General features: G+C 45.4%; 1 protein-coding gene across 1 annotated transcript; it reads right to left on the bottom strand.

Moving 5' to 3' along the window:
• Positions 1 to 1,050: 1,050 nt before the first annotated feature.
• LOC146192605 (FMRFamide receptor-like) lies at positions 1,051 to 23,311 on the bottom strand. The gene is made up of 2 exons (XM_084602497.1): positions 22,079 to 23,311; positions 1,051 to 3,834 (listed from the first exon to the last, which is right to left on the bottom strand). Exon 2 carries the CDS (start codon positions 3,796 to 3,798, stop codon positions 2,260 to 2,262), a length of 1,539 nt encoding a protein of 512 aa, XP_084458623.1. The 5' UTR covers positions 3,799 to 3,834; positions 22,079 to 23,311; the 3' UTR covers positions 1,051 to 2,259.
• Positions 23,312 to 23,665: the final 354 nt, after the last annotated feature.

The following is a 23,665-nucleotide window of genomic DNA, read 5'->3' as shown; positions in this document are numbered from 1 at the left end:
GCAATCCTCAACCGCTCGAAGTGTCTAACTGGCTCTGGACTCCCTGGGTGCAGCTGATCAAAACCTTCAATAATAAAACTCTAGCCGGCTTTTCATATTTTATGACTAAATCAGAGGAGCTTCACTCTTAACTAGGAGCCTGAATTCCCAAGTGTCAAATTTCCGGCTATATATTTTCATCAACGAATTTCTGATATTGATGATCTGCGAGCCTAGGTTAGTTCAAGTAATCCGGTTTTTCTGGTTCGAACCCTCCTTTGCCCCTGAGTGCTTGGGGCACATTACACGTCTGGTATACATCCGCATCAACTTTGCGTATCGCTTCAGCCCTTTTCAGTTGCACAATAATGGCGCGCATCTTAAGTCAAAACAGAACAAATGCAGTTCCCACTGTGTGAATCGTATGTTTCCTCTTTCAGTGGACCTGAGAGACATGGAAGTAAGCTGTGCCCGCTGCGATTAAAAGCGGCTATTTCAAGAGACCTAATTAGTGTGGGTAAGATGGACGCGAAAAGAAGTAATCGGGCCTTATTCGCTTCAGGCAATAAACTTTACGCAAAGAACGACATTAGGTGAACTTACCTGCGGGTGCCTGTAGTAAAGCAGTCTCCTGCACTTGACGCCAGTATGGGAGTGACCACATCACGACTAACGACCACGCCGAGGACTCTATTCATTTTTAACTTTGTAAAGCTGAGAAATCAAAGTTATTTTACCACTTTGTTCAGTTATCGGCCAGGTGAAAGTGCATTGCAAAGGTCTGCCAGCCCTGTGTGGCATGCACAGTAGCTTTGGTGGTATTTGCTTCTGCGCCTAATACAAACAAGAGACAAGAAATATATAACACTCTCAAGATTTTTGCTTGCTGAATACTTACCTTGCGGAGGCGTTATTGCTTACGTTGTGACATGAAGCACTGATTAACATGTACGTAGAGAGATATTAGCGTGAGGAAAAGTGTAAAATAAAGGAGCAAGTAGGAGGCCACAATTGTGTCGCAATACCTGCTTGATCGAAGGAAGAATCAGTAGGCAAACTACCAAAGCTGTGTCCAGAAACACCTGTATTTCAAAAGAAACACCAACCAAGGTTTATTGTGACTTCAAAAACCATTTTTGACATTCATTTGTGGCGCTAGTGGCATATGGTTTCCTTACAAAACACTGGGGGCTATTAGCACGCATCAGTTCCGTTAATACAGTCAAGCAGTGTTCGCTATTACTGGTAAAAGCGTAAGCGTATTCAGGACATACTCAGTCACGACAATCGGTACTGTTATACAAGTTTGTGGTCAAGAAAGTTACGGCAACTTGCGCTGCCAAAAGGAAAAACATGGGAAGCAAGATACTAGCACTAGGTGACGTTGACATATCAACACCGTGACATCGGCAGCGTTCGCACTGACCTAGTATCAGCACCTTGACTTGTAATCGCAGTGAAACTGCACAGGCTCTTGCGGCCGTGAGACCAAATATGTGTTTGAACGATGAGGAATGCCTGCACGGTTTCAAAATTGACTGTGTGGACTAAATTAGGAATGTTTATTATATCTGTCTTAGATCCATTCTAAGAAAAGCATCGCTGGCGAACAACCTCGTTCAATTTATTTGATTAAATTACTAAAATTCGCCCAATAATAATTTACGCAGTAGCTGCGCGCATTAAATATGTGTGCACATCTGGAAAAGTTTGCTCCATACATACAATGCATGCAAAACAGTAATTGTCCTGACGAGTGCATGTTTGCTATCAGCATGTTTGGATGGACAATAAAATTTTATTACTCCCGAAAATTACGTCATAAATGGTAGTTATTTCATGATATGTTCTTAGCTAAAATCTTAATGCAGGCTTTTGTAACCAGAGGTAAATCGAGGTAGGAACGATAAGCTTCGTAAGACAGAAAGCACAGGTTAACACCAACATTATCGTGCACAACAGCACAGCCATCACTAAGATTTGTTCTTGTTATTAGCACTGAGCAATGCCAGGGGCTTTATCGCAATGCCACGACCTCAAGTGGGGGCTCACCAGCCCTGGACACATCACCTACATCAGGAACGGTGTGCCATTTCGTGAATGGAGAACAGCTGAGCCGAACACGTTCCAGCACTGGCCAAGGAAGTGTAAGTTTGAAGCCCACAGGCGAACACATAGGAGCGGGATTTTCCAGCACTGGCCGTGAAAGGGCCTTTCTACACTGACCAAGCACCGGCATAGGTTAGCCGTACATGTTGGGCGAGGTTGCCTCTCATAGGTCTACACCTTAGGTCCCACACATCTGTTTTCCGGAACGCCCTGAGCCGTGATGATCACCATGCAGTCCTTGGCCTTGTCGCCACTTGATCGACTGCTGCTTCCGCCTGCAGAGCGGCGAAGCCTGGACCAGAAGGAGCCTGGAAAACTGCCGGAACGACTGGCACTGATGGCGGCATCGCTTGCTCTTCGTTCACCGGCCGCGTCTTCGGGCACATTGAGCAAACAAGCGCGGGCTGGCACGCTTTTCTTTCCATTTGCGTCCAGAGGCCCCATTGAATTAGAGCGCGCAGATCGCACTGAGCTCAGTCGACGGCTGGTTGCAGTGGTAGTATGGTCGTCCGATTGGTTTATGCCGGTTCCCGTGTACTGGTAAACCGACTGAAGCCGCACAAAGCGGCCTTCGGCACAAGGGCAGAAGATTTGCAAGAAGGTGCGCCGGTATTTCTGGCTGAGCAGACAGTACAGAATGAAATTTCCAGCCGCGTTGAGCGACATGAGGAAATTAAAGATGTTTCCCAAGATTAAAACCAGCTTTTCCTGTTCGCTGCCTTCCTCGGGACTCCGGATGGAAGTGTAGAGGAGTGTCATGGCTGTGGGCAGCTGGCAGAGGAAGAAGAGGATGACCACTGCTATGAGCATGACGGTGATCTTGTTCTCCTGGTTGTCTCGGGATGAGTCCATTCGTTGGGTCATCTTAGAACGCTGTCGCCGTGAGATATGCACAGAACGCACCAGGAACGCATTGAAAACAGCCAGAAGGCAGAAGGGCACCAGCGTGAACAGCACCACGGTCAGCCAGTAGTAGATCTTCTTGTAGAGTTCGTTGCGCCCAAAGTCGGAGTAACTAAGACTGACTTTGGTCGCGTTCCTGGCTGGATCAGCCTCTTCAATTACAGCGTACTCAAAGGGCGTGGGCAGAGTGAGCGCGAAGCAGAATATGACCACCCCTATGACAGCCTTCCGCGCCCGCGACTCGGTGCAGAGCACTTTGCCCTTAATTGGGTGGCATACAGCGATATAGCGCTCTACTGTGAACGTGGCGGTGAGCCAGACGGATGTGTTGCTACACGTGTCCGTCAGCAGAATGAGAAACGGAAAGCAGCGGAAGTAGACGGCAAGGCCCTTTTCCTGGATAAACTCGTAATGTTTAAGCGACAGTGCAAAACCACCCAGCAGGTACAGCATGTCAACAATGGCAAGCGCGGCAAGGTAGTTGTTAGTTGATGATCTCATTCGACGGCGAGTCATGATCACAATCGTGACAGAGTTGCCTATGACACCGATGATTGTTATAATAGGCACCAGCACTCGCTGTATCCAGAAGCGGCTACTTTCAAGCAGCGCATCATACGAGGACTCCTCGGCCCCTGTATCTGAAACAGCGGTTGTGTCGAAGAGCTCAGTGGCTTCGCAGCCTGAACAGGCGAGCTCTGTGCTGTCGTTAACGTCCGGTGGGTAGAGGTACACCTGCGCCTGTGTGCACAGCCACGCAGGAGCCAGGCCGGCCAAGGTGCAGTTGGTCAGGTAGTCGACCTGCATCGTTGCTGTCAGTGTTCAGTACAGCTGGTCATCATCCTGCGAAAAAATGACATAAAGACGTTTTAGGAACCGCACCGGTTAGGCATGTAGGTACTGCTTTCACCACTGTGATTTCAATGGAAACTTTACACTAGACTCAAATTGGATATCATCGTAGAGCTTATTTTTCTACTTTATTTACAAGCGAAATTAATCTGCTCAGAGCTGAGCACAGAAGACGTGGAGCCAACGAGGAAGCACTAACACATGAAAGTTTTCGTTATAATTCCTAAGTATACACTAGAGACTCTTTCCTATTTACCACTGCGCCTGGTTTTATAGCTGTAAGCGTAATGTCCTACGGTTGGCCTTGAAAAGAGGCGCTTCATGACAAATATATTCCGAGCGCACAGTCTCCCAAATGGTGTGTAAAAGAAGGCAGCTGCTCGGTATAGCAGCACACTGGAATGTTCTGACATTGAACGATCCGCAATTCTGCTAAGCAACAATTTGCACAATGCAGGAAAGTTGACTTGCCTGATGGCATTTTGCAACAATAAATTCTTGTTCAGAGAGTGCGGTCTGATTGTCTGCTGTACCCGCAAATGGGCTGGGGTGCAGGGAAATGGAATAGTTCCTCCTGAGGTAGTATATCGAAAAGGAGAAATGGGGGTGTCTCTTGCGATAGATTATTTCGTATATTGAGGAGGGACCAATCTTGCTTTCTGTGAACAAAGCCCCGAGGGGTGCCAGTAGCGTCTGTTACCGAATGTGAAGGCAGTTTTGGAATGCAATGGCTGTTCCTTTTACGTGAGGCCGTTTCGGCTGATCTCTCGTGACAGCGCCCTTACTGCCGGCATAAAGGAACATTTATTGTCAATAAACTAAACTTCAGTGCTGGTGAAAGCACGCCCATAACCCCCGTTTTCGTGATTTTCTCATGTTTTATGTAAAAGGTTTAAGCACTGGCAGATTATGGGACATTTCCAGCTTCTTTCCCGGAAAAGAAGGGTAGAAGAGCCACCTGGGAAAGGGAGGTTTTTGTTAGAAAATCTTGACCCAATCGGTTGCGCCGAAGGTTTGCATATTCTGCTTTCGTGAATATGCATAAATTTATTCAGTTCAGGCTCGCGAAAGTTCTCGTCACCAAGGTCCTGCATGCTGTCTTCCTAGACTCGAGTCACTCACTGAACGAGAGGCACGATGAACACCATTGAGTGATTATTGCACTTTCTATATATTTATATATAGTCCAGAGCCAGTCATAAAAAGAAATTTGGTTGGCAGGCTCTTATATTTTGCACATTACATAATACATTACATTATTACATAATTGATATACAGACAAGAGTTATTTATAAGATAAGTTTAAAAACGTTTTCTGGGCAGGAGTGCATAGGTAGATCTTAGACTTTGGGTATCAAGCAAAAGAATTTGCTTTGGCTCCTTTGTAGGACGCGTTTTTTTTTGCGATATTCTTTTATCTTGTGTTGACCACTGACTGGAACAGACTTATCGATAGGGTTCAGGTTTAGAATGTGTCGGATAACTCCATGATTTTTTAATTCTTTCTTTAAGGTCTGTGAACTTCACTTGACCAGGTTTCTTTAGAGGATTTAACAGCATGTATTCTAATGGCACGAGGGTTGGGTTTTAGCAGTCAAGTTCCCGATAATAGTCACGCTTCTGAGATCTAAAGCTGATGTTCTGGCGGAATAATATTTTTTATATATGCTCCCCCCGTGACAGCAATGAGCCGCTCAGGTACTGCTCAGCAAAGTGCCAGGTATTAAAGAGAGCTATCGCGTTTCTTTGGAGGTGTTCTAAAGGTACCATGCACTCAAATATGCAAGATAGCTTAAGCAATCTGATTTCCCGTTTCTTGACTAGAATTTTCTTTCTATTGGTCATATCAGCAGTTGCCGAAGCGTTCGTGCAGAGACCAGATGCGGAAGAAACAAATACCTTGATCTGTTTTTCTTAAAGCGAGTGTCGATCCCATATATACGCCATATGTTGCACAACCTAATGCAGGTGTCCAGAAGGTCTCATGCCCAACAAGGTGGCAAAGTTGCCTAGCACTTTTGGAGCTCGCGACTGTTGGCTTAAAAGAGTTATGAGATCGCTTGTGTAGTCATTGCTTTAGCTAGCGATCTGATTGCTGCTTGACAGACTCTTATTTGCAGTCTGAGTAAGATACTTATCTCATCAGTTTTTTGACGTAATCAAACCACCGTTCCGTGATAAGTGTGCCTGCACTTCACGTCGTATCTGTGCATGCCCTGCCTCAATATATTATCTGCTTACCGCGACTGTAAAATCTGCTACTCAACCCCATTCCTTAACATCAAAAAAGCAGACAAAAACAAGTTAGACGCCATAATAAGGAAATGCACGAAACGAGCACTGGGACTCCCAATCTCGACCTCAACCCTGGCACTAGAGGGAATGGGGGTGCATAAAACATGGGAAGAGTTAGCGGAAGCAACGAGAACGGCGCAACTCGAACGCCTAAGTCTAACTGAGACAGGGCAGCAAATTCTAAGCTGGATAGGACTACAAGGGAACAGAGGCACTAAACACCAGACGTTTCACATTGAGTCCAAAATTAGGAAAGCCCTCACGATCTCACCGATACCCAAGAACATGCACCCACAACACGATCAGGAAAGACGCCAGCACAGAGCCAAACACTTGGTAACAAAACTAAGCAGAATGCTACCCGAGACGGTTGCCTACACAGACGCCGCTTTTGACGATGACGGGAACTCTGTCTCGGTGGTAGTCAACGGGTCCGGAATAGAGCAAGGCAAGATATATACAAGCGGAGTATACGCCACGGCAGCGGAGGAAGCGGCGATCGCCTTAGCGTGCGTTAGTACGAACGCGAAGGTGATCATCACTGACAGCAAATCAGCAATAAGGAATTTCTGCAAAGGCAAAATATCACACTGCGCGTTGAGCATATTATCGAAAAGCAACATAGACAGAGGGATCACCCTAACCTGGGCCCCCGCTCACACCAACATACCAGGAAACGAAGCGGCCGACGCCCTTGCCCAAGCGCTCATTATCCGGGGGGGACGCCGGCCTCAACCTTACTTTAAGGTCGAGACGCTAGCGACCTACAACGAAGTCATTCAGCACTACAAGTTAGGACGGCGGAAATATCCACCCCCAGATAGGTCCCTCACATCCACAGAGGCAGTCACCTGGCGCCGCCTGCAAGCCAAGAACCACATGTCTCCCAGATGGAGATACCTCACGCAAACTGGAAATCCGGAGGACCAATTCTGCAGATTCTGTAGCGATATAGGAACGTTAAAACATATCCTCTGTGAGTACAGCCACTCCCCGGGCTACAATTTATTCAAGGACGCAGAAGCATGGGAGACCGCGCTTCATAGCGAAGACCCGGCGACACAGGTCAACTTGGTCCGTCTAGCAACCGAAGCGGGGAACCGCTTTGTCTACTAACTCCTGCCTCTTAGGGTGACATCGGGCTCCCTGGACGCCTGCGAGCGGTACCGGAACTCCGGTGTCACCTCTTCCAGACAATAAAAGTTTTCACCACCACCACCACAGGTTGTAGTATCGCTTGCCAACAGAAAAATGCATCTCATTCCTTTATCTTTTGTACTAATGTTTGCGCGACTATTTTCAGAATTTGTGAGCTACCTGCAGTCACAAGCAAGAACAATGTCTTTTGTTTTAAAGCAAACGCTTTATTACGCCTTTCCGTAACTTGCTTGGCGTATGTTTCAATGGCTTTGTACGTATGTCGTGGCACAAGGACTACACGCCACCCGCTTCTTCACACGTAGGGCACTGCGTAGCCGGCGGCGCTAGCTTCTTCTTCTACATGGCCCACCTTCTTCCTCTTCATACACGTGATAAGCTTCATCCGTGCTGGTACATATCTCCAAAAATATACAACGTTGCCTGACACAATGCCACACATCCCTCTGTTCTGCTGCCTACCGTACAAAAAAAATCTCCCTCTCTTTCTCTCTCTATCTCTCTCTCTCTCTCTCTCTCTCTATATATATATATATATATATATATATATATATATGAGACCTATTCAATAGCGATTATTGCACATGGTATTTATAGGAGTTGTAGCAGTTGTGGGTTATGGGGGGGGGGGGGGCTGTAAGGTTAGGGATGATAGGATGTGGTCTGCGGCCCTCGTTCTGAGGAAACTTCGGGTGGAGGCTAAAAAATAGGTGGTTTGTGGGATTTAACGTCTCAAAGCGACTCAGGCTATGGAGAGACGCCGTAGTGGAGGACTCCGAAAATTTCGACCACCTGGGGTTTTTTAACGTGACGGACATCGCACAGCACACGGACGCCACTCCGTTTCGCGCCCAACGAAACGCAACCGCCGAGGCCGGGATTCGATCCCGCTTCCTTGGGCGCAGTAGTCGAGCGCCGTAACCACTGCGCCACCCCGGCGGGGCGAGGTTAAAAATAGTTCGTATCTATAAAATAAAGTAGGTAAATAAAAAGAAAATTTTTTCTTGCCAGGAGTGGAACCTCTACCACACGTCAGCCCAGTACACTAACCACTATAGTATGGCTTTCTTATCTTCTTTGTTTATTGGAAGTACTTCATGCCAGATTTAACCAGGTAGCATCCTGCAACCTGACATACACAGTGGCACCAGCATCGAGCTCTCTCACTTTGTACACACATCAAATATACGGGAGACATATACATGCACCGAGTAAAGGTAACCAGGTAGGAGGTCGACCCTGTCCGGCATATACACCCCCCAGTTCTCCCCCCCCCCTCCTCGCTTTATAGCACACTGTCCTCTGAACAGAGACTTCGATGAACGTTCATTGTTAAATAAGTATAACGGTGCAAGAAAAAACAGACAAACACAGAGAGAGACAAAGGCGCGAACCGCCAACTTCCAACAGGTTTTATTACATTCATGAAATATACAGTCTTTGCCAAAAGTGTAGAGCCCAGGGGACCTACATCTGAGCCACTTCGTGTGACTTGTAATGCATTTCAAATGTTCCGAATCTCTTTATGGTAAGATTTCTTGCCTTATCCTCTCCAGTAGGAAGGACCCCTCAGTTCAGTCGTTAAGTCGTGTCCGACTCTTCGTGACCCTATGGACCATGTCACGCCACGCTTTCCGGTCTCTCACCATCTTCCTAACATCACATAACTTCATCTGCAGTGCCTAGAGGATGCCATCTAACCATCGCGTTCGCTGCCTACCCCTTCTCCGGTGACTCTGAACCTTTCCCAACATCAAATCTTTCTCCAGCGACTCCTTTCTTCTCATCAGATGACCAAAGTAGCTGAACTTTAACTTGAGAATTTGACCCTCCAATGAGCAGTCAGGGTTTATGGTCGACAATATCGACTGATTTGATCTTCTGGCAGTCCAAGGAATTCTCAAGAGTCTTCGCCAACACCACAATTCAAACGCGTCAATTCTTCGGCGGTCAGCCTTTCTCACAGGAAGGACCTCTACTAATGCGAAATCAGCGCCACTACACAGCTCAGGAGCAGACCTCCCGCCCCCCCTGGCTGTACACTTTTGACAAAGGCTGTACATAGCTTCATCGTCAGATGCGCTGACAGGTCACCTATAGATCAGGAATGACGTAATAAGGCACGCTCCAGGAATTTCTTTTCACCGTTAGACAATGATATTTATGCGTCGCTTGCACATAAGTTGCATTCCTTTTTGACAAACCATACCGCTATCAACTCCCTAGCTGTAGTAAATTAGCTTTTGCCCAGAATGCGTACGCAAGCGAAGCATGGCTCACAATTGCGAGACAGACACTTTTTAATGTGCTTCGGGTAAATGTGTGCCTTCTTTTATCTGTTCTACGTTTCTCTCATGTGCCCTTCTTCGCTCATTCAAGCACCTGTTAGTCTCAGCGAGGTATTAGTGGCCGCACGATAGGGGGATTTCGTGGACTACCCCTTCGGCACCATATCACGAAATGTCTCCTCTGCTTTGCTTCGCAGCCTTGTTCCTTGCTGTTTTCATTTTCGGTAAGGGGAGCAAAGGCCACCTAGCTTTTTCGGGGCAGAAAAAACAAGCTGTAGTCCATGGCGGATGGCTACCTTTTTAAGATTATGGTCCACTTGATGGCCGTATGGCATCAACGCTGGTCTTACCCCTTCTGGATCTACCAGTACCTTTCTTTGTCTTGTTTAGGAGAATTTCAACCTCCGCATTCTCGAGCGAATGGGGGAACACGGCTACAAAGAGCCTGGTCAATTGGTGATTAAAACTGTCCCGCATTTTGTGAGAGCGTGACTTCCCGAGCGTCGACTGGAGGCAAAGCGAAGCAATCCCTCGTTTCACAAGTTTTGAATGACAGGAGTAAAAAGGTAGCAGCGACTCCTATGCACGCAGGGAATAAGACCAACAGGTCATGCCACCGCAAAACTCAAGCTTCAAGTTTAAAAACTGTAATGAATTATAGTCAGATAATTCATTTGTGAACTACACACCTATTCCATGCTCTGCAAAGGAAGGTAAACACTTCACACTGTTTTCTTAAGGTTGTAAAGATCTTCTTTGGTTAAAAAATTATAAAATTATCGACATACCTAAAAACTTTAAAAACACTGTCACTGGGTAAAACTTGCTGCAAAGGTTGGTCAATATGAGATAAAAAGATATAGCATAGCACCGGTGCCTCACAGAACCCAATGCATATGCCTGATTTCTGCAAAAAAACTGCTGGTCAGAAGTGATAAAAGTAGAATCCAAGTAAAACTGTAATAAGGTTAAAAAGTAATCTGTAGAAACACCGGCATTGCTCTGAACAGCAATCAGGTCATTTTCTTCAATGCAGTCCCTAAGAGCGGCGGAGAACAGGAGAATAAGGAGAACAGCTCCATTCATCAAGCACTCCAATCCATGTTGGCTAGCCAGGAAATACTCAAAGCGTTTCTCTGAACCGTATAAACTTTCAATAAAATGCTCACGTACACATTTAACTTCGATATCAGCGTCGCTGTACTGCATCCTCGCTTTCCATAAACTGTAGAGGCCCAGGAGCTTAATAACATCAAAATAAATGTCATCTGTTTGTACAGGTAAGAACCTAATGCCATAAGAATGTAACAGAAACTCTTTCTTCAATGTTCTTTGAAGGATACACCAGAAAATATCGCCTCCCAACAATCCAAAAACGTGTTCTTTTGTTTCAGGTTTTTTAACAGATTAAACAGCTATTCGGCCAAGAACAAAAAGGTCTTTGTTAGACATCCATGCTTTGGCTGATAATGTATTAGTGTAAAGTTTGAAGAGAAATATTTTTACTGACGGTAAGATTGGCATTCGTTTAACTCTCTTGAGAACGTCGTCTCCTGGGCCTTCGCAGTGCAGCAATCGGTACATCGGCACAGAAGCATTATGCCCATTAAGTCTCGATACATTTTTTTTTCGCCGTGACGTTTTTCTGGTAGCACATAGAGAACCGCACATGCAACATTTCATTTCATTTTCATTTCGTGTATTTCACGTACTGAAAGCACATGTACAAGAGCAAGACTTCTCGCAGGAACCCCCTCACTGCACCACTCATGGCTTCAGACCAGCAAACAAATTCGGGCAGCAGACGACCCAACAGTTACTTAAAGACTTTCCTTAAAATACATCATTTTGATCACGAATGAACATAACGCGCGATACAACCTGTCGCAAAAATGAATGCACAAGACCAAGCCCTCCATTTTCACATTTCAAACGAGTTTGCTCTTGACCTTTCCCAAGTAGAGGCCCATATGAAGACGGCAAACATTCTATGAATAATTTAGATATCGCGTCGCGACGCACACAACACACTCATCATGTACTATATTTTAAATATAAGAAACATTTTGCCAACATTGGCACGCTAAAACATTGACAGCTGCCGTCCCTGCCATGCGTTGGCCTTTTTCTTTGCCTTTGTGGCCTCCTCATTACAGCAAGGTTCTGGATTCCGATAACAAGAAAGAGGACACTCAAGATACATTGTATAGAATGGTTAACCCCTGAAGTTGGGAATGTGGTGTTTCGTTCCAGTCTCCATGCCAAAAGCCAGTACTTTTATTCCAGTTTATTTGAGCACCAGTAGATATGAAGTAGTTCTCAACAACAGCTGTCATTGCACTTACACTTTCTTTGACTGAGCAAAATACAGCAGTGTTATGTACATAAGCTGAGACTTTGACATCTGCAGCCTGCTACATGAAACCAGTTATGCGTTCGCTTTTGAGAATGGCTAAGCAGAGCGATTCCAGGTGGGCAGCAAATGGCAGGGGTGGCCTGTCTTACTGACGATCTTGCGTAAATTCTTTCAATGAGGTCACCATTAACAACGGTTCCCTCTGTGCAATTAGAATATGCCATCCTAACGTCATCCGCTATTACGCTGCCCACATTGGGTTAGTGTAGAATGGAAAAAAGGCCGTCGTGTAATACGCGATCAAAAGCCTTCGCAAGACCTAGTTGTATCATCGCCACTTATTCTCCCAGCAAGTCACAGCATTCTAATATACAGGGTGTTCAAAATTAGACTTTACTGATTATTTAAATAAAAGCAAAATGCCGTACGCTCATGCCGTTTTTGTACAATGGTAATTCGGCCAGGCGGACACAAATTAGGGTATTAATTCTCCCCGTAAACTTAGTAATAACTAAAATTCATTAATTAACTTTTTATTGATTGAAGTTAGCGTGCATATTTATATTGAGAACTTGGAGGCAAATGCTTTTTAGGGCTAGTTTTTATTAACGCACCTGTGTCCTGAGATGCGCGCGTCTAAAATTTCGTCCCAGTTCGTCTGATTACGCATACAATACGACGGCTCTGGGCGTGAATCACCTTCCACGTGTGACGCAGCTGTTGCGTATGGCACTGCCGATCGCTACACTCTTGTGAGTGTGTAGCGATCGGCGACGTGGATCATGAATGCGGAATCAGTTCTAACCGTGATAAGGGATTTCACAGCGCTGCTCTCGGGAATAAAAACAGCATATCATGGCTCATTTTATCTCATCCATGTTAATACCGTGGCACCAATCCTAGTTGCCGTTACAAAGTTATCGCTCGCTTTAGTCCGCTAGCACTGTGATTCATCTCTTTCGCGCGTCAAGAAAGAAACGCTGGCCGAGAACAAAAAGTGGTCCGCGTCGCCGCTTGCTATCTTGCAAGGCAGTGCCATACGCAACTGCGTCACACGTGGGAGGTGCTTCACGCCTAGAGCCGCCGTATCGCATGTGTAATTAGACGAACTGGGACGGAATTTTAGACGCGCGTATCTCAGGACACAGGTGCATTAATAAAATTCTACAAAACAGAATAGCCCTAAATGCATTTGCCTCCAAGTTCTCAATATAAATATGCACGCTAAATTCAGCCAATAAAAAGTGAAATATTAAATTTTAGTTATATACTAAGTTTACGGGGACAATTAATACCCCAATTTGTGTCAACCTGGCCGCATTACCAATTTACAAAAACTGCATGAGCGTACGGCATTTTGCTTTTTTTTTTTTTTTAAATAAGCATTAAAATCTAATTTTGAACACCCTGTATATCTCGCTATGTGTATCCTACTGGCGGCCAATGATTACTACGGTTATATTTCTCCTTTTCTTTGCTGTTTTGCACTTTGTATCTTTTCCTCAAGTGCTGTCGTCCTTCGCCGATTGCCCTGCAAATAAGCTGAATCTTTTTTTTTTTTCCCTATCACCGAGGATATCTAACGTCTTCCATAATTCTAACGTATCGATGTTTCGTACGTACATTTCAAAATATCGCAATATGTCGTGCGCTGGCTGTCTTTTTGTCGTCTAAGAGCGCAAAGGTTCTTCTACAACAGAGATATCGTGTACGATGCTACATGTCATAGTGCTTCTTTTAGCTTTATATGCTGCCAACGAAGCAGTGGCAGCAATATTTCAATCACACCACCGTTTGCATATGCAATCCCTGAAATGAGCATCGCTGTCGATATTCAGCAATCGAGGAATATCAACGGTGCGCGGTGATATGTTTTAGTTATGCTCGAGCATTCTTGCTATGATCCTGTATAAAGGCTAATTTGTTGCTTGCACTTTCGCATTGCATGGTTCTCATCGACTGCAGATGTAAACGTGCAACATAATGTCGGGTGAGTGACAGCGAATGTTGCTCGTAAATAACGCATACAGTCATGAGAGCCCATGCAGAGACCGGTAAAGAAAAATAGGCTTTCAATAACGTTGACTGCATACACATTAGAAAAATTCTTTGTTGTTTTTAATCCTTGATCCCATTTAGCTGGGACACCGCGCGCATATATCAAAGTTTGCCTTTGCAGCCTTTCAAAAACAAATCCTGAAGGTACAGGAGCAGATCCAGCTCCTACAATGCAGCACCTCTACACTGCTCCGATATCTCCTAAAATACATTACACATGCGATATGCAGGAGTTACAGGAGCCTGTTAATGAGAAAACAAGGCCTACATGCATATTGTCGCGAACCATTCAAATCTTTATTTGTAATTCTCTTTCGACAGCCGCCGGCATGCGGTTTTGTCACCGTGATCGTACCGCAGGGATCGATTATGTATTCCTTGTTTGTTCATGCTGGTTGTCTCTAGACGCGGCTTTACCATTTCTTTTGTCGCGGAAGATCCTTCGAGATGTACCTCGAACAATTTCAGCTATGCGCTTGTGTTTCTACAATGCTCCAATTTATGCTAGTCACCATTCGCGGTTTTATCTAGATGTCTCTTTCTCGCCTTTAAATCGAGCGCCAGCGAGTGAAACGGAGGTTCGTTGATCGACGACCGCCAAGCACGCTTGCTGCTATCGCCGCTGCCGATTGTTTTGTTCTATACCAAGTTTATTGCAGTGAATTTCAAGCCTCCTTATTTGTCGCCAACGGCCTTGTCATCTCTACGTGAAAATATTGTTACGAAGCGGCAAGCCGATGAAGACAGGAGACAGAACATGACCGATGACGATGGTAGATGACGTTTAATGAACGTTCGCGGTGGGCCTAGCGCGAGCGCTCCTGCCCGCGCCACTGCCCGCTTCTTCTTCCTTGTCGTCCGTAACATGACCCGGGGCCACCGAGCGATCGTCCCGATCGTGGACGAGGAAGTTTAGCGATGTTAATCATTTTATGGCATGATGATGGGCGTGTCTGGATGCTTGAAGAAGAAGAGGAAGGAGGAAGAATAGAACGGCTTGCCGGTACGATGTCTGATGCGTGGGTGATCCGCCTCCCTTGGAGCTGTCAACCATCCGTCACCAGAGTCCATGGGACCGATGGCTCGAGGTCACGTCGGGCAGCTTGGGCGGGGGTTGCGTGTTCGTGTCCATCGGTTCCTTCGGGTCTTTCGGGTCATTCATCTCGGTTCTGATTGGTATGTCTGTTCTCCTTGTCTTCAGGTCCGGGCTGGGGGCTGGGCGGTGGTAGTTGTTCGGGTCTGGGCTTGGAGGGCTGGGGCGAAGCTTCTCGGCGATGTCCCTGTGCCCTCGGTGATGGTCCCGGCTTGAAGATGGCGTCGAGGCTCCAAGGCGAGGATGGGGATGCCGTACCCCGCACCTCCAACCAAATGTTACGAAGCGGCAAGCCGATGAAGACAGAAAGAAGACAGAACATGACCGATGATCGATGGTAGATGACGTTTAATGAATGTTCGCGGGCCTAGTACGAGCGCTCCTGCCCGCGCCACTGCCCGCTTCTTCTTCCTTGTCGTCCGTAACAATATTATGTGCACCCTCCTACAAGTCATGCATGTTTCTTTACGGGTCCTTTATGTCCCACATCAGCCCTGCGCACTCCCATATTCATAAAAACTTGTTATAATCGCAAATAGTTTTTTTTTTCAGTACGGTACGTTTTCCCACCACCACCACCGCTGCCCATCTGGCTAGTCTACAGCGACCTCTCCCTTCAAAATATCCTCGACAATTTCCTGCAGGATATCTGTACGGCACCCGACTGTGGTGTGCTTGAGGTTCGCAGACGTCCATGAAGGAGTCACTTCCTTTCGCTTTGTCTACTTAGGTTTGCCGTGTTAAACATTTCCTTAATTTTTTGAGTTCATAAGTAACATGAAATAGGACATGGAGCCAAATATTTATCCTCTTACTCCGTTCGTATACATAAACAGTCTATTAATTATACATAGAGCCTATATAGTCTATAGGGTCTACAAATTCGGCATTTAATATGCGATGTGTACATTGATTGGATACGCCTCAGAGGGTACTATGCGATAGCTTAGGCTACCAGCCCCACTTTAACAGAGCCGTGTGAGTGTGCCTGCATGGCCTAGAGGTAATGTACCTGATTCGGAACGTAATCATCACATGAAAGCAATGAAAGCAGCTAAAACAGTAAGCAGCTCTGCAAAACCTAATGTCAGGCAACTACATCGAATCATGCGCGGCCGTGTCAGCGACCACCTAGACGAGGCATCTCATACTCGTGTGATTTTTCGCTCACAATACTGACGCCGACAACAACGCCGACGGCGGTGGCGGATCGCAGATCACGGTAAGTTAAATCTCTAATACTATCGTAAACTACCATATTACCTGAAAGGCAACTCGAAATAGATATGAAGTCCCACTTTAACAGTGTCGTACAAATGTGCCTGTGGCTTAGGGGTAGTGTATCTGTCTCGGGTTCCAAACAACCTGGGTTCGATTTTTTTCTTTCTCTCCCATCTCAAACGAGCTGCCCGAGTTAGCAGCTCTTACCATGTCAGGTAGTACCATGACGTCACACTGCCCGAGGATCAATCAGCGGTCAGCCATGTCACTTGCCAACTGCCACCTTGCATAGCCCCGCTCAAAACTTTTCGCTCCCAACGGCGACACCACCTGCTTTACGGAAAACAAGGCTTCAACGCTATGACATCAAAAAAAAAAATAATCAGGGGTCTCCTTCAGGGTATGAGTGCTTCGCGGTGCTAGCAGAAGAACCTCGCGAGAAAGCCCAGTGCGGTTGCTATATATTCAAATTATTCCAAGCAGAAAATCGTTTTCTGAGAAGGCAAAAGGAACCGCCCAAAGAGAGTGGTGCTCGAGTTGCGGAACAAAACCCTACTGCAAGAGACTCCTCACACTTCTACAAAGGCCACGGCGACAAAGGCTCCAGGCGATGCGCCGCTTACGCCAATAATCATTACCCAGGAACACCGCCCTCCTCCCTGCCCCAAACTCTCGTCTCATTCCTATACCAAGTGCACAGATGCGCGCCCAATATAGCTGAAGAAAAAACCGTCGCATTGGGTGAGTTCAATTCACGAAAACGGGGCTTCATCAAAACATTCTTGCGGACGCATTACCTTCATCTCAGTCTGGCATTTTAAGTAATGTTGTTTTAGTTAGTTTAGCAAGATTTTAACGTGTATATATTATAACCTTGCTGAGCTGCATTTTCTGTTTGTGTAGATCGGACACCCGGTAAACTCAAGAATTGAAAAGCAGTGAATTATACTAGGAACATCTCAGCGTCATTAATCCGGAACCAAATACGCTTTGGAAAGAAAGATAGATTTATGTCACAAAAGAAGAAAACGCTTGTTTAAACCTTATGTGTCCTAGGAAAAAATAAATGGCTGTGTAGATTCTCCGGCAATCACTTTCCAAGGAGACCGATAAAATTACGGGTACCACTTCCATAAAAAGGACAACATAGCTGTGCGCTGCAGTGCAGAAATATGTTGGCAGCGGTAGTTTATTAACGCAGTAAGCGAATATTCTCTATACTAAGCTCATAAAGGAATGAGGCGGTCCGATTTAGCAGCTTGTCTGAAAAACTACAATGCGCGCTGAGAGGGTGTGAATTAATATGTTCTGCAAGTGGTTAATCTTGGGGCCTCCACCTTCACCAGAGATACTGTTCAGCACACTTCAATCACAGCCTACTGGTGCGCGAAGCAATAACGACGCTGATAACTTTGAGCACTCGCAAACACCGAAAATAGAAGTGCGCGGGAAAACGTATTCCATGGTCTCTTCGCCGTACTGGAAATTATCCGTATACGTTACCATTCAATAAAACACTTTGCGGGGAATGTTGGTGCATTGCTACTAACATTTCAAGTGCAAAAATGGCGGCAAATTGCATATCTGCGTGAAGCGCACGTCCTGTCGTCTCTATATCTGTGTGCCGTCGTTGTAGCGGTTGAGATACTAGTACGTTATCATTGTGCTAAAAACAAAAAACAAGGACCTAGCCAAACTCCCTACAAAAATATTCTTACTTCGAGTAAAGCACGTGCTCCCGGTACACTTTATACCCCCGGCAAAATACAACGTGCGGGGAAGGGCGCTTAATGCAGTGGTCTCGACCAGCACCGACGTCTGAGAAATGGCACGCACTAACTTGATAGCAGGATGACACATCAGTGCTCGTTCTCACCATCGAAAATTCATCATCACTTTCCCGCTATGGTAGCGCAGTGGCAGGGCCGCTATAGACTGCTGTGCTCGAGGGCTACTGTGGCGTCTTTTCGATGGAGACGAAGCGCAAGGCGCCCGTGTGCCGTGCGATGTGAGTGCACGTGCACGTTAAAGAACACCAAGTGGGGAATATTTCCGGAGCCCTCAAATACGCATCTATCATAGCCTTTGTCGATTTGAGAAGTTTAACACTATAAACCAAATCATTGTCATCACTTCGAGATTACAAAAAAGAGAGGCAAGAGTCTAAAAAATACTTCATCTTCAACTGTGTCAGAAACAAACGACATTGTCCAGCGAAGCAACCCTCCTCATAAAAAGAAAGGAGCGCTTTATTTCAATTTAAAAGCATAGCAAATGTTAACTGTGGCGTAAACGGGGCTAAAATGGCGCCACATTGCAATCCTGCAGATTTGAAAGAGGCTGAGTTCGAACAACCGGAATCCAAGAAACAGACAAAAAAGTAGGAGGTAGGTGCTGTAGAAATGAAATTGCCTTCCTTGCAAAAAGTGTGGAACGCGATTTCAGGAGATTACGATCTGTGACCCTTCTCAAGACAGAGGCGTCTTATCTGAAACGATTTAGTTGATCGCGTACGGTCTTTATGCTCGCGCCCTAGTAGCCTATATATTTGCTAGCTCCGGAACCAATAAAGTTAGCTGAACTTCCCTCGCTTTTTGTTGGCCGTTTTTTCCGTGTTCATGTTTGCCACCGCTATTGTTTCCTGTCTAGATAAATTGTGGTAAACGCACTCAGAGGTGCTTTCATGCCTTTGCTTTGTAATCAAGATGCATTTCACAAACATTTCTACCATCTGTTGTTAAGACTCTTTCTTGGAAAAGTTAGGTCACTAGAATACCTGAACGGAACAACAGATGTCAGCTTCAACAGAAGCCAAGAGAATAAATAAGGTCGACATCAGCGCGTTCGGTTATTTCAAATAGATACAAAGCCCGAAATTCTTGCTGTTTGGGGAGAAAAATGCAGTAGTCGGGCCTGGCCGGCAAAAATGAATAAGCACATATCCACCATCAAAGAGCTCATAACGATGATTCTCGTGGTTCAGCAATACTCAAAGCGTACTGTCATGTTTCACCATATAATTAAGAAGCCAGAAAGATTTAGCTGAGCGGCGCTGCGTGTTTAAAGCAGTGGCTTTTTTTTTTTCCAAATACCTATTCTATGCATGCCGTCGGGGACTGGTGAAATGCGGCTTGTTGCTGAAGCATAGCCAAAACACACTTCCGAAAGCACATGGTGGCCGATGTTTAAACTGAAGCCGACAAGCAAGCACACGAAAAGCAACTTTCCCTTTTCTGCACGCGTGGCGCAAGAGGTTGAAAAGATAGAATAGTTTAAGAAGCTTAAATTATAAAAGAAACAAACAAAACAAAAAAACATTGATGGGAAGCGAGAAAAACACAGGACGAACGCTGACTCACAACTTTTCACACTTTTCGTTACGTCAATGAATTTCTAATGTCTTCGGATGTAACTAACGTTTGTACGCACGTCACTACGATACTAAAAGCAGTTGCTTTTGGTCTGCGGTTCTCCACTGACGCCGAAGTCGATAGCAGGCTAAAGTTATAGGTTCGAGCTTGAAAGATAACATGGGGCATACTTTCTGGAAGTATACCTACCAAGGGCGTAAAAACCGTTGTTAATCTTTAAGTTGACTCATTTTAAAACCGCAAACAGCTGAATTTTGCGTTTTTTTCTACGCCGTTACAATATAAATTGATCATATGAGTAACAAAAGTTTCAGTGAACAAGCTAAGAGAGTCGAGAAGGCAAGATATCCGGATGGGATGACGTCATCTTATTGGGCTGCAACAAGATTCCGATGAATAGTTCAGACAACGAGAAGAAAAGAAACATTTCTTTAGTTATTCTGACATACACCACATTTTCCAAGTGTCTCAAAATGTTTCGAATATATATGACATAGGGGACTTCTTTCCAACACCTAAGAAACTTAACAAGGTTCCTGCAGTTGTGCAGGAAAATGCAGAAAATCGAAGTGAATCACCTCGATACTGGCGGGAACAGGTTCGAAACAAAGTTTGTTGCATCTTAAAGGGGCTTTGTATAAACGTATCTCCAGTAAACAATTCTTAACACAGAGCAAGCAAATGCCTGTGCAAATGCCTGTACGGACCTAGCCATCTTCAAAAATCTACTAACTTAGTTGACCATTGCCGATACAGCATTGTTCACTTCCCATGCTAGCATTATAATGATATATTCTTCCGACACCCAATCCTGTTAAACAGGATTGATTAATGAAGCATAGCCGGTGATTAAAAGGCAAGGTTGTATGTCAGCAAGCCCTGTGTTCCTGCATGACTCAAAATTTCTATACCTTCAATTAAAGTAGCCACTCGTGCGTGTAGTTTTTATTTGCTTGCTTGATTAACTTCTCGCGCTTTCCTTATAGTGTCTTGAATCCTGTATTCAAGCCTGCAGCACGAAGTAAAAAAAAAAACGTTGTTTTGCGCATCGTTCATGCTGTTTGCCTTTAACACATCTCATTAACTTGTCCTTTGGCTGCAACGTAAACATGTTTACTAAGGATGGTGCAAAACAGGCCTGGACACAGTATACGCACGAAAACAACGGGGTCAGCTATAATTGCTGTTGAACGTGGCTCTGCTTCATTTCTTTCCTTGCGTCCTCTGTCTCTCCATCTCTTTTGCGTCATCTTTAGTAATATTTGCAAGCTAGGAACCAAACAGCATAAACTATAGTCTTTATTAAGCAGCTTTGCTTCCAGACGCTCCTCAGATAACAGGACCTTCGCCCCAGCTCTGTGTTTTTTGCCGTTGATGCGTAGCAATTCAGAGCGGTTCATTCGTCATTCTTTAACCCTGCATTAGGCTCTAGAGGCTTCAGCCACGGGCATGCAGGTTAGCTTGATAAATCAATAGATTCGAACAGCGTGTCGATGACTCTGGAAAAGAGTGAGCGAGCGCTACGCAGCATCACATGAACCGCTCTAGTCTGCGGCAGATGCCGGTTTGGGCAGGAAAGTGGCGGGTGTGACCGTTGCTCCCCTAGCCGTTCGCGGCGGCACATAAAGCCCTGGACTGAGGGCTCCATTCAGGAAGATAGCGAACTACTTATTAAAAGTTCTTCGTCCTCCTCGTTACCTCTCCGGAGCTGTGAATGAGGCCTAGCGTGCGTGCTGCCCAGTCACCCCGAAGAACACATGGAAGCGGACGTTGGGGGCGGAGACTGCAGGCACCAAAGGCCTTGGACACAATCTGAGTACAGCTATCTTTAATCAAGAGTTGTATAGTGTGTATGCCTTTTCTAGAACGTATTTGATGCTGATATCAGCAGCAAATGACGGAAATTACTTGCCTAATTTATTCTTACTACTTTACATTTCTATCTGTTTCAAAGTTGGTTTGGAGTGGGTACACTAGTCTCTTTTTTTCTAGTGTTTGCCTCCTGTTTGCGCCGAGAAAATAAAAATGAGCGAGAGGAACTATATGAGACTGAAAAAAAGTGACCCCAAAGAACAGCAAGGTGACGGACCTAGCCATCTTCAAAAGCCATTGTGCAGTCTTTACTAGTAAGATCAAGGCCAACGGTTCCTTCATGTGTTCTGTTTGTGTTACAACCCGTCACAATAATGTCCTCTACAGCGCACATTCCAAGCCCCTACACGCCAAAATCCTTTGAACGTAAGAAAAGAGTAACATCCAGAGTTTCATATATTTGATTTCCTTCCCTACGATTCATAAACAAAATAAATGCATGGGCAGGAGCTTTTTTCACCTGCGTTTTTTGGAAGTATATTGCATTCTTCACGCCGCTGCGAGAAAATCAGCCTACACTCACCTCACGGTACTCTCTGCCGGACAGACGTCTTTCCACGTGCACATTCAATCGATCGCTGGCGTCGCTGACACAACACAGATGCGATCACGCACAGTCGCCGCAGCCTTCAATCACCAACTACCACACTCACTACCACGTCTGCCACCGTTCACTTACAATATCTGCTAGAGCCACTGCAAAATGGCAACTGTTGAACAATGATAGAATTTTGCAGTCGAAAGTGCAGTGAGCGCCGAGCTCTCACCATGCCGAAAACGGGATTAAAAAGGTAAAATCGGGGCCCACGTTCCACCCACACAATTACAAGATGTGAACAGCGAGCTTTTTTGTGGGCAGCCAAGAAAAACTCGGCGTGCGCGTATGCCACGATGCAGCAGTTCGATAACGGAGCCAGGTGCTCGCAAACTACGAAACTGTATTCCGTGCCCATCAGCAAACGAGCAGAGGGCATTGCTATGCGGCGGTGTCCTTTGAACAATTGATTTCTTCGCTGATTCCCAGTGGCGTTCTTAGGGTGGCGCATTTAAGTGCTTATTGACTGAGGGGTTAAATTTTCTGACTAGAGCTAAATTATGATCAACTAACGCGCTATTGATTCACGTGAATTATAGTTCTGCTTGCTTTTCAGGTCAGCTAGAGAAGTCAGAACATAAATTTTTCAGCGTAAAAGACACGTGTACAGTCAGACTTCGCTACGAAAATCCCTCTAGTTATTTTAGAATCAGCAGTGCAGTTGATTTACCAAGCACCTATAATCTAGGATAAATTTTGCTTAACCCTGGACAATGCGAAAATCCGGCATAGCGACATTGCACAGTATCTGTGACGGGAGCATTGTCTGTGCAACAGCGCAAGCAGTGCTCCCTTGGAAACGGCCTGCATCGATAATTCATTAGCTTCGCAGATACCTGCGGCGGATGACAACTCAGAAACATGCTCCCGCTGTAAAAGACAGCCGACGCTTGAGTACTCTGAAGGGCTGATGCGATAGCATTACCTTATAGAAAATATGCGTTGTTACCATGTACTGGATCCGATTACTTGCTACCTAGCCGTCCTCGTCTGTAGTGCTAATGTCTTAATGTTACGTGGAGTGATACTTGTAGTGCAATGCAGTAATGCTGCCTAGGAGTGAATTGAAAAGCGGTAGAGTTACTTGTTAGTTCTTATTAGCGGTCTTAGTTCCAGCGAAATGCACTTATAATATAATCTGTATAATATAATCTGTGATAGCTCTCCTCTCGAAGGTAGAAGTTTGCCGCATAATTGAACTATCGCGCTGAATTAACGCTCAATTAACCAATTATCGATCAGTCGATTAGTCAGTTAATCAATCATTTCAAACGCTCACTGAAGCTAAAAGGCAACCGGTCAAAAATCCGCTCGTGCACTTCTTTCCCGCAGGAATGTTTTTCGTTCCTAGCAGGCCCTTCGCAACGGTCATGGACTGACGGGGCTAAATATGATGTCTTCGCAATGTTTACCAATTAGAAAATTTTGGCTGTGATCATGGGGTTAACGAGAAAGTTGCACCCTAACTGTGCTGCGTTAAGTACGCTAGTGAAGACGTGTTAATTCCTTGTCACG

The sequence above is a fragment of the Amblyomma maculatum genome, chromosome 4 (assembly GCF_055883805.1).
Source record: "Amblyomma maculatum isolate TAMU_Amacu chromosome 4, ASM5588380v1, whole genome shotgun sequence".
Classification (NCBI taxonomy): Eukaryota; Metazoa; Arthropoda; class Arachnida; order Ixodida; family Ixodidae; genus Amblyomma; species Amblyomma maculatum.
The sequence above is the reverse complement of the archived record's forward strand: the minus strand, read 5'-3'. Positions and strand labels throughout refer to the sequence as shown.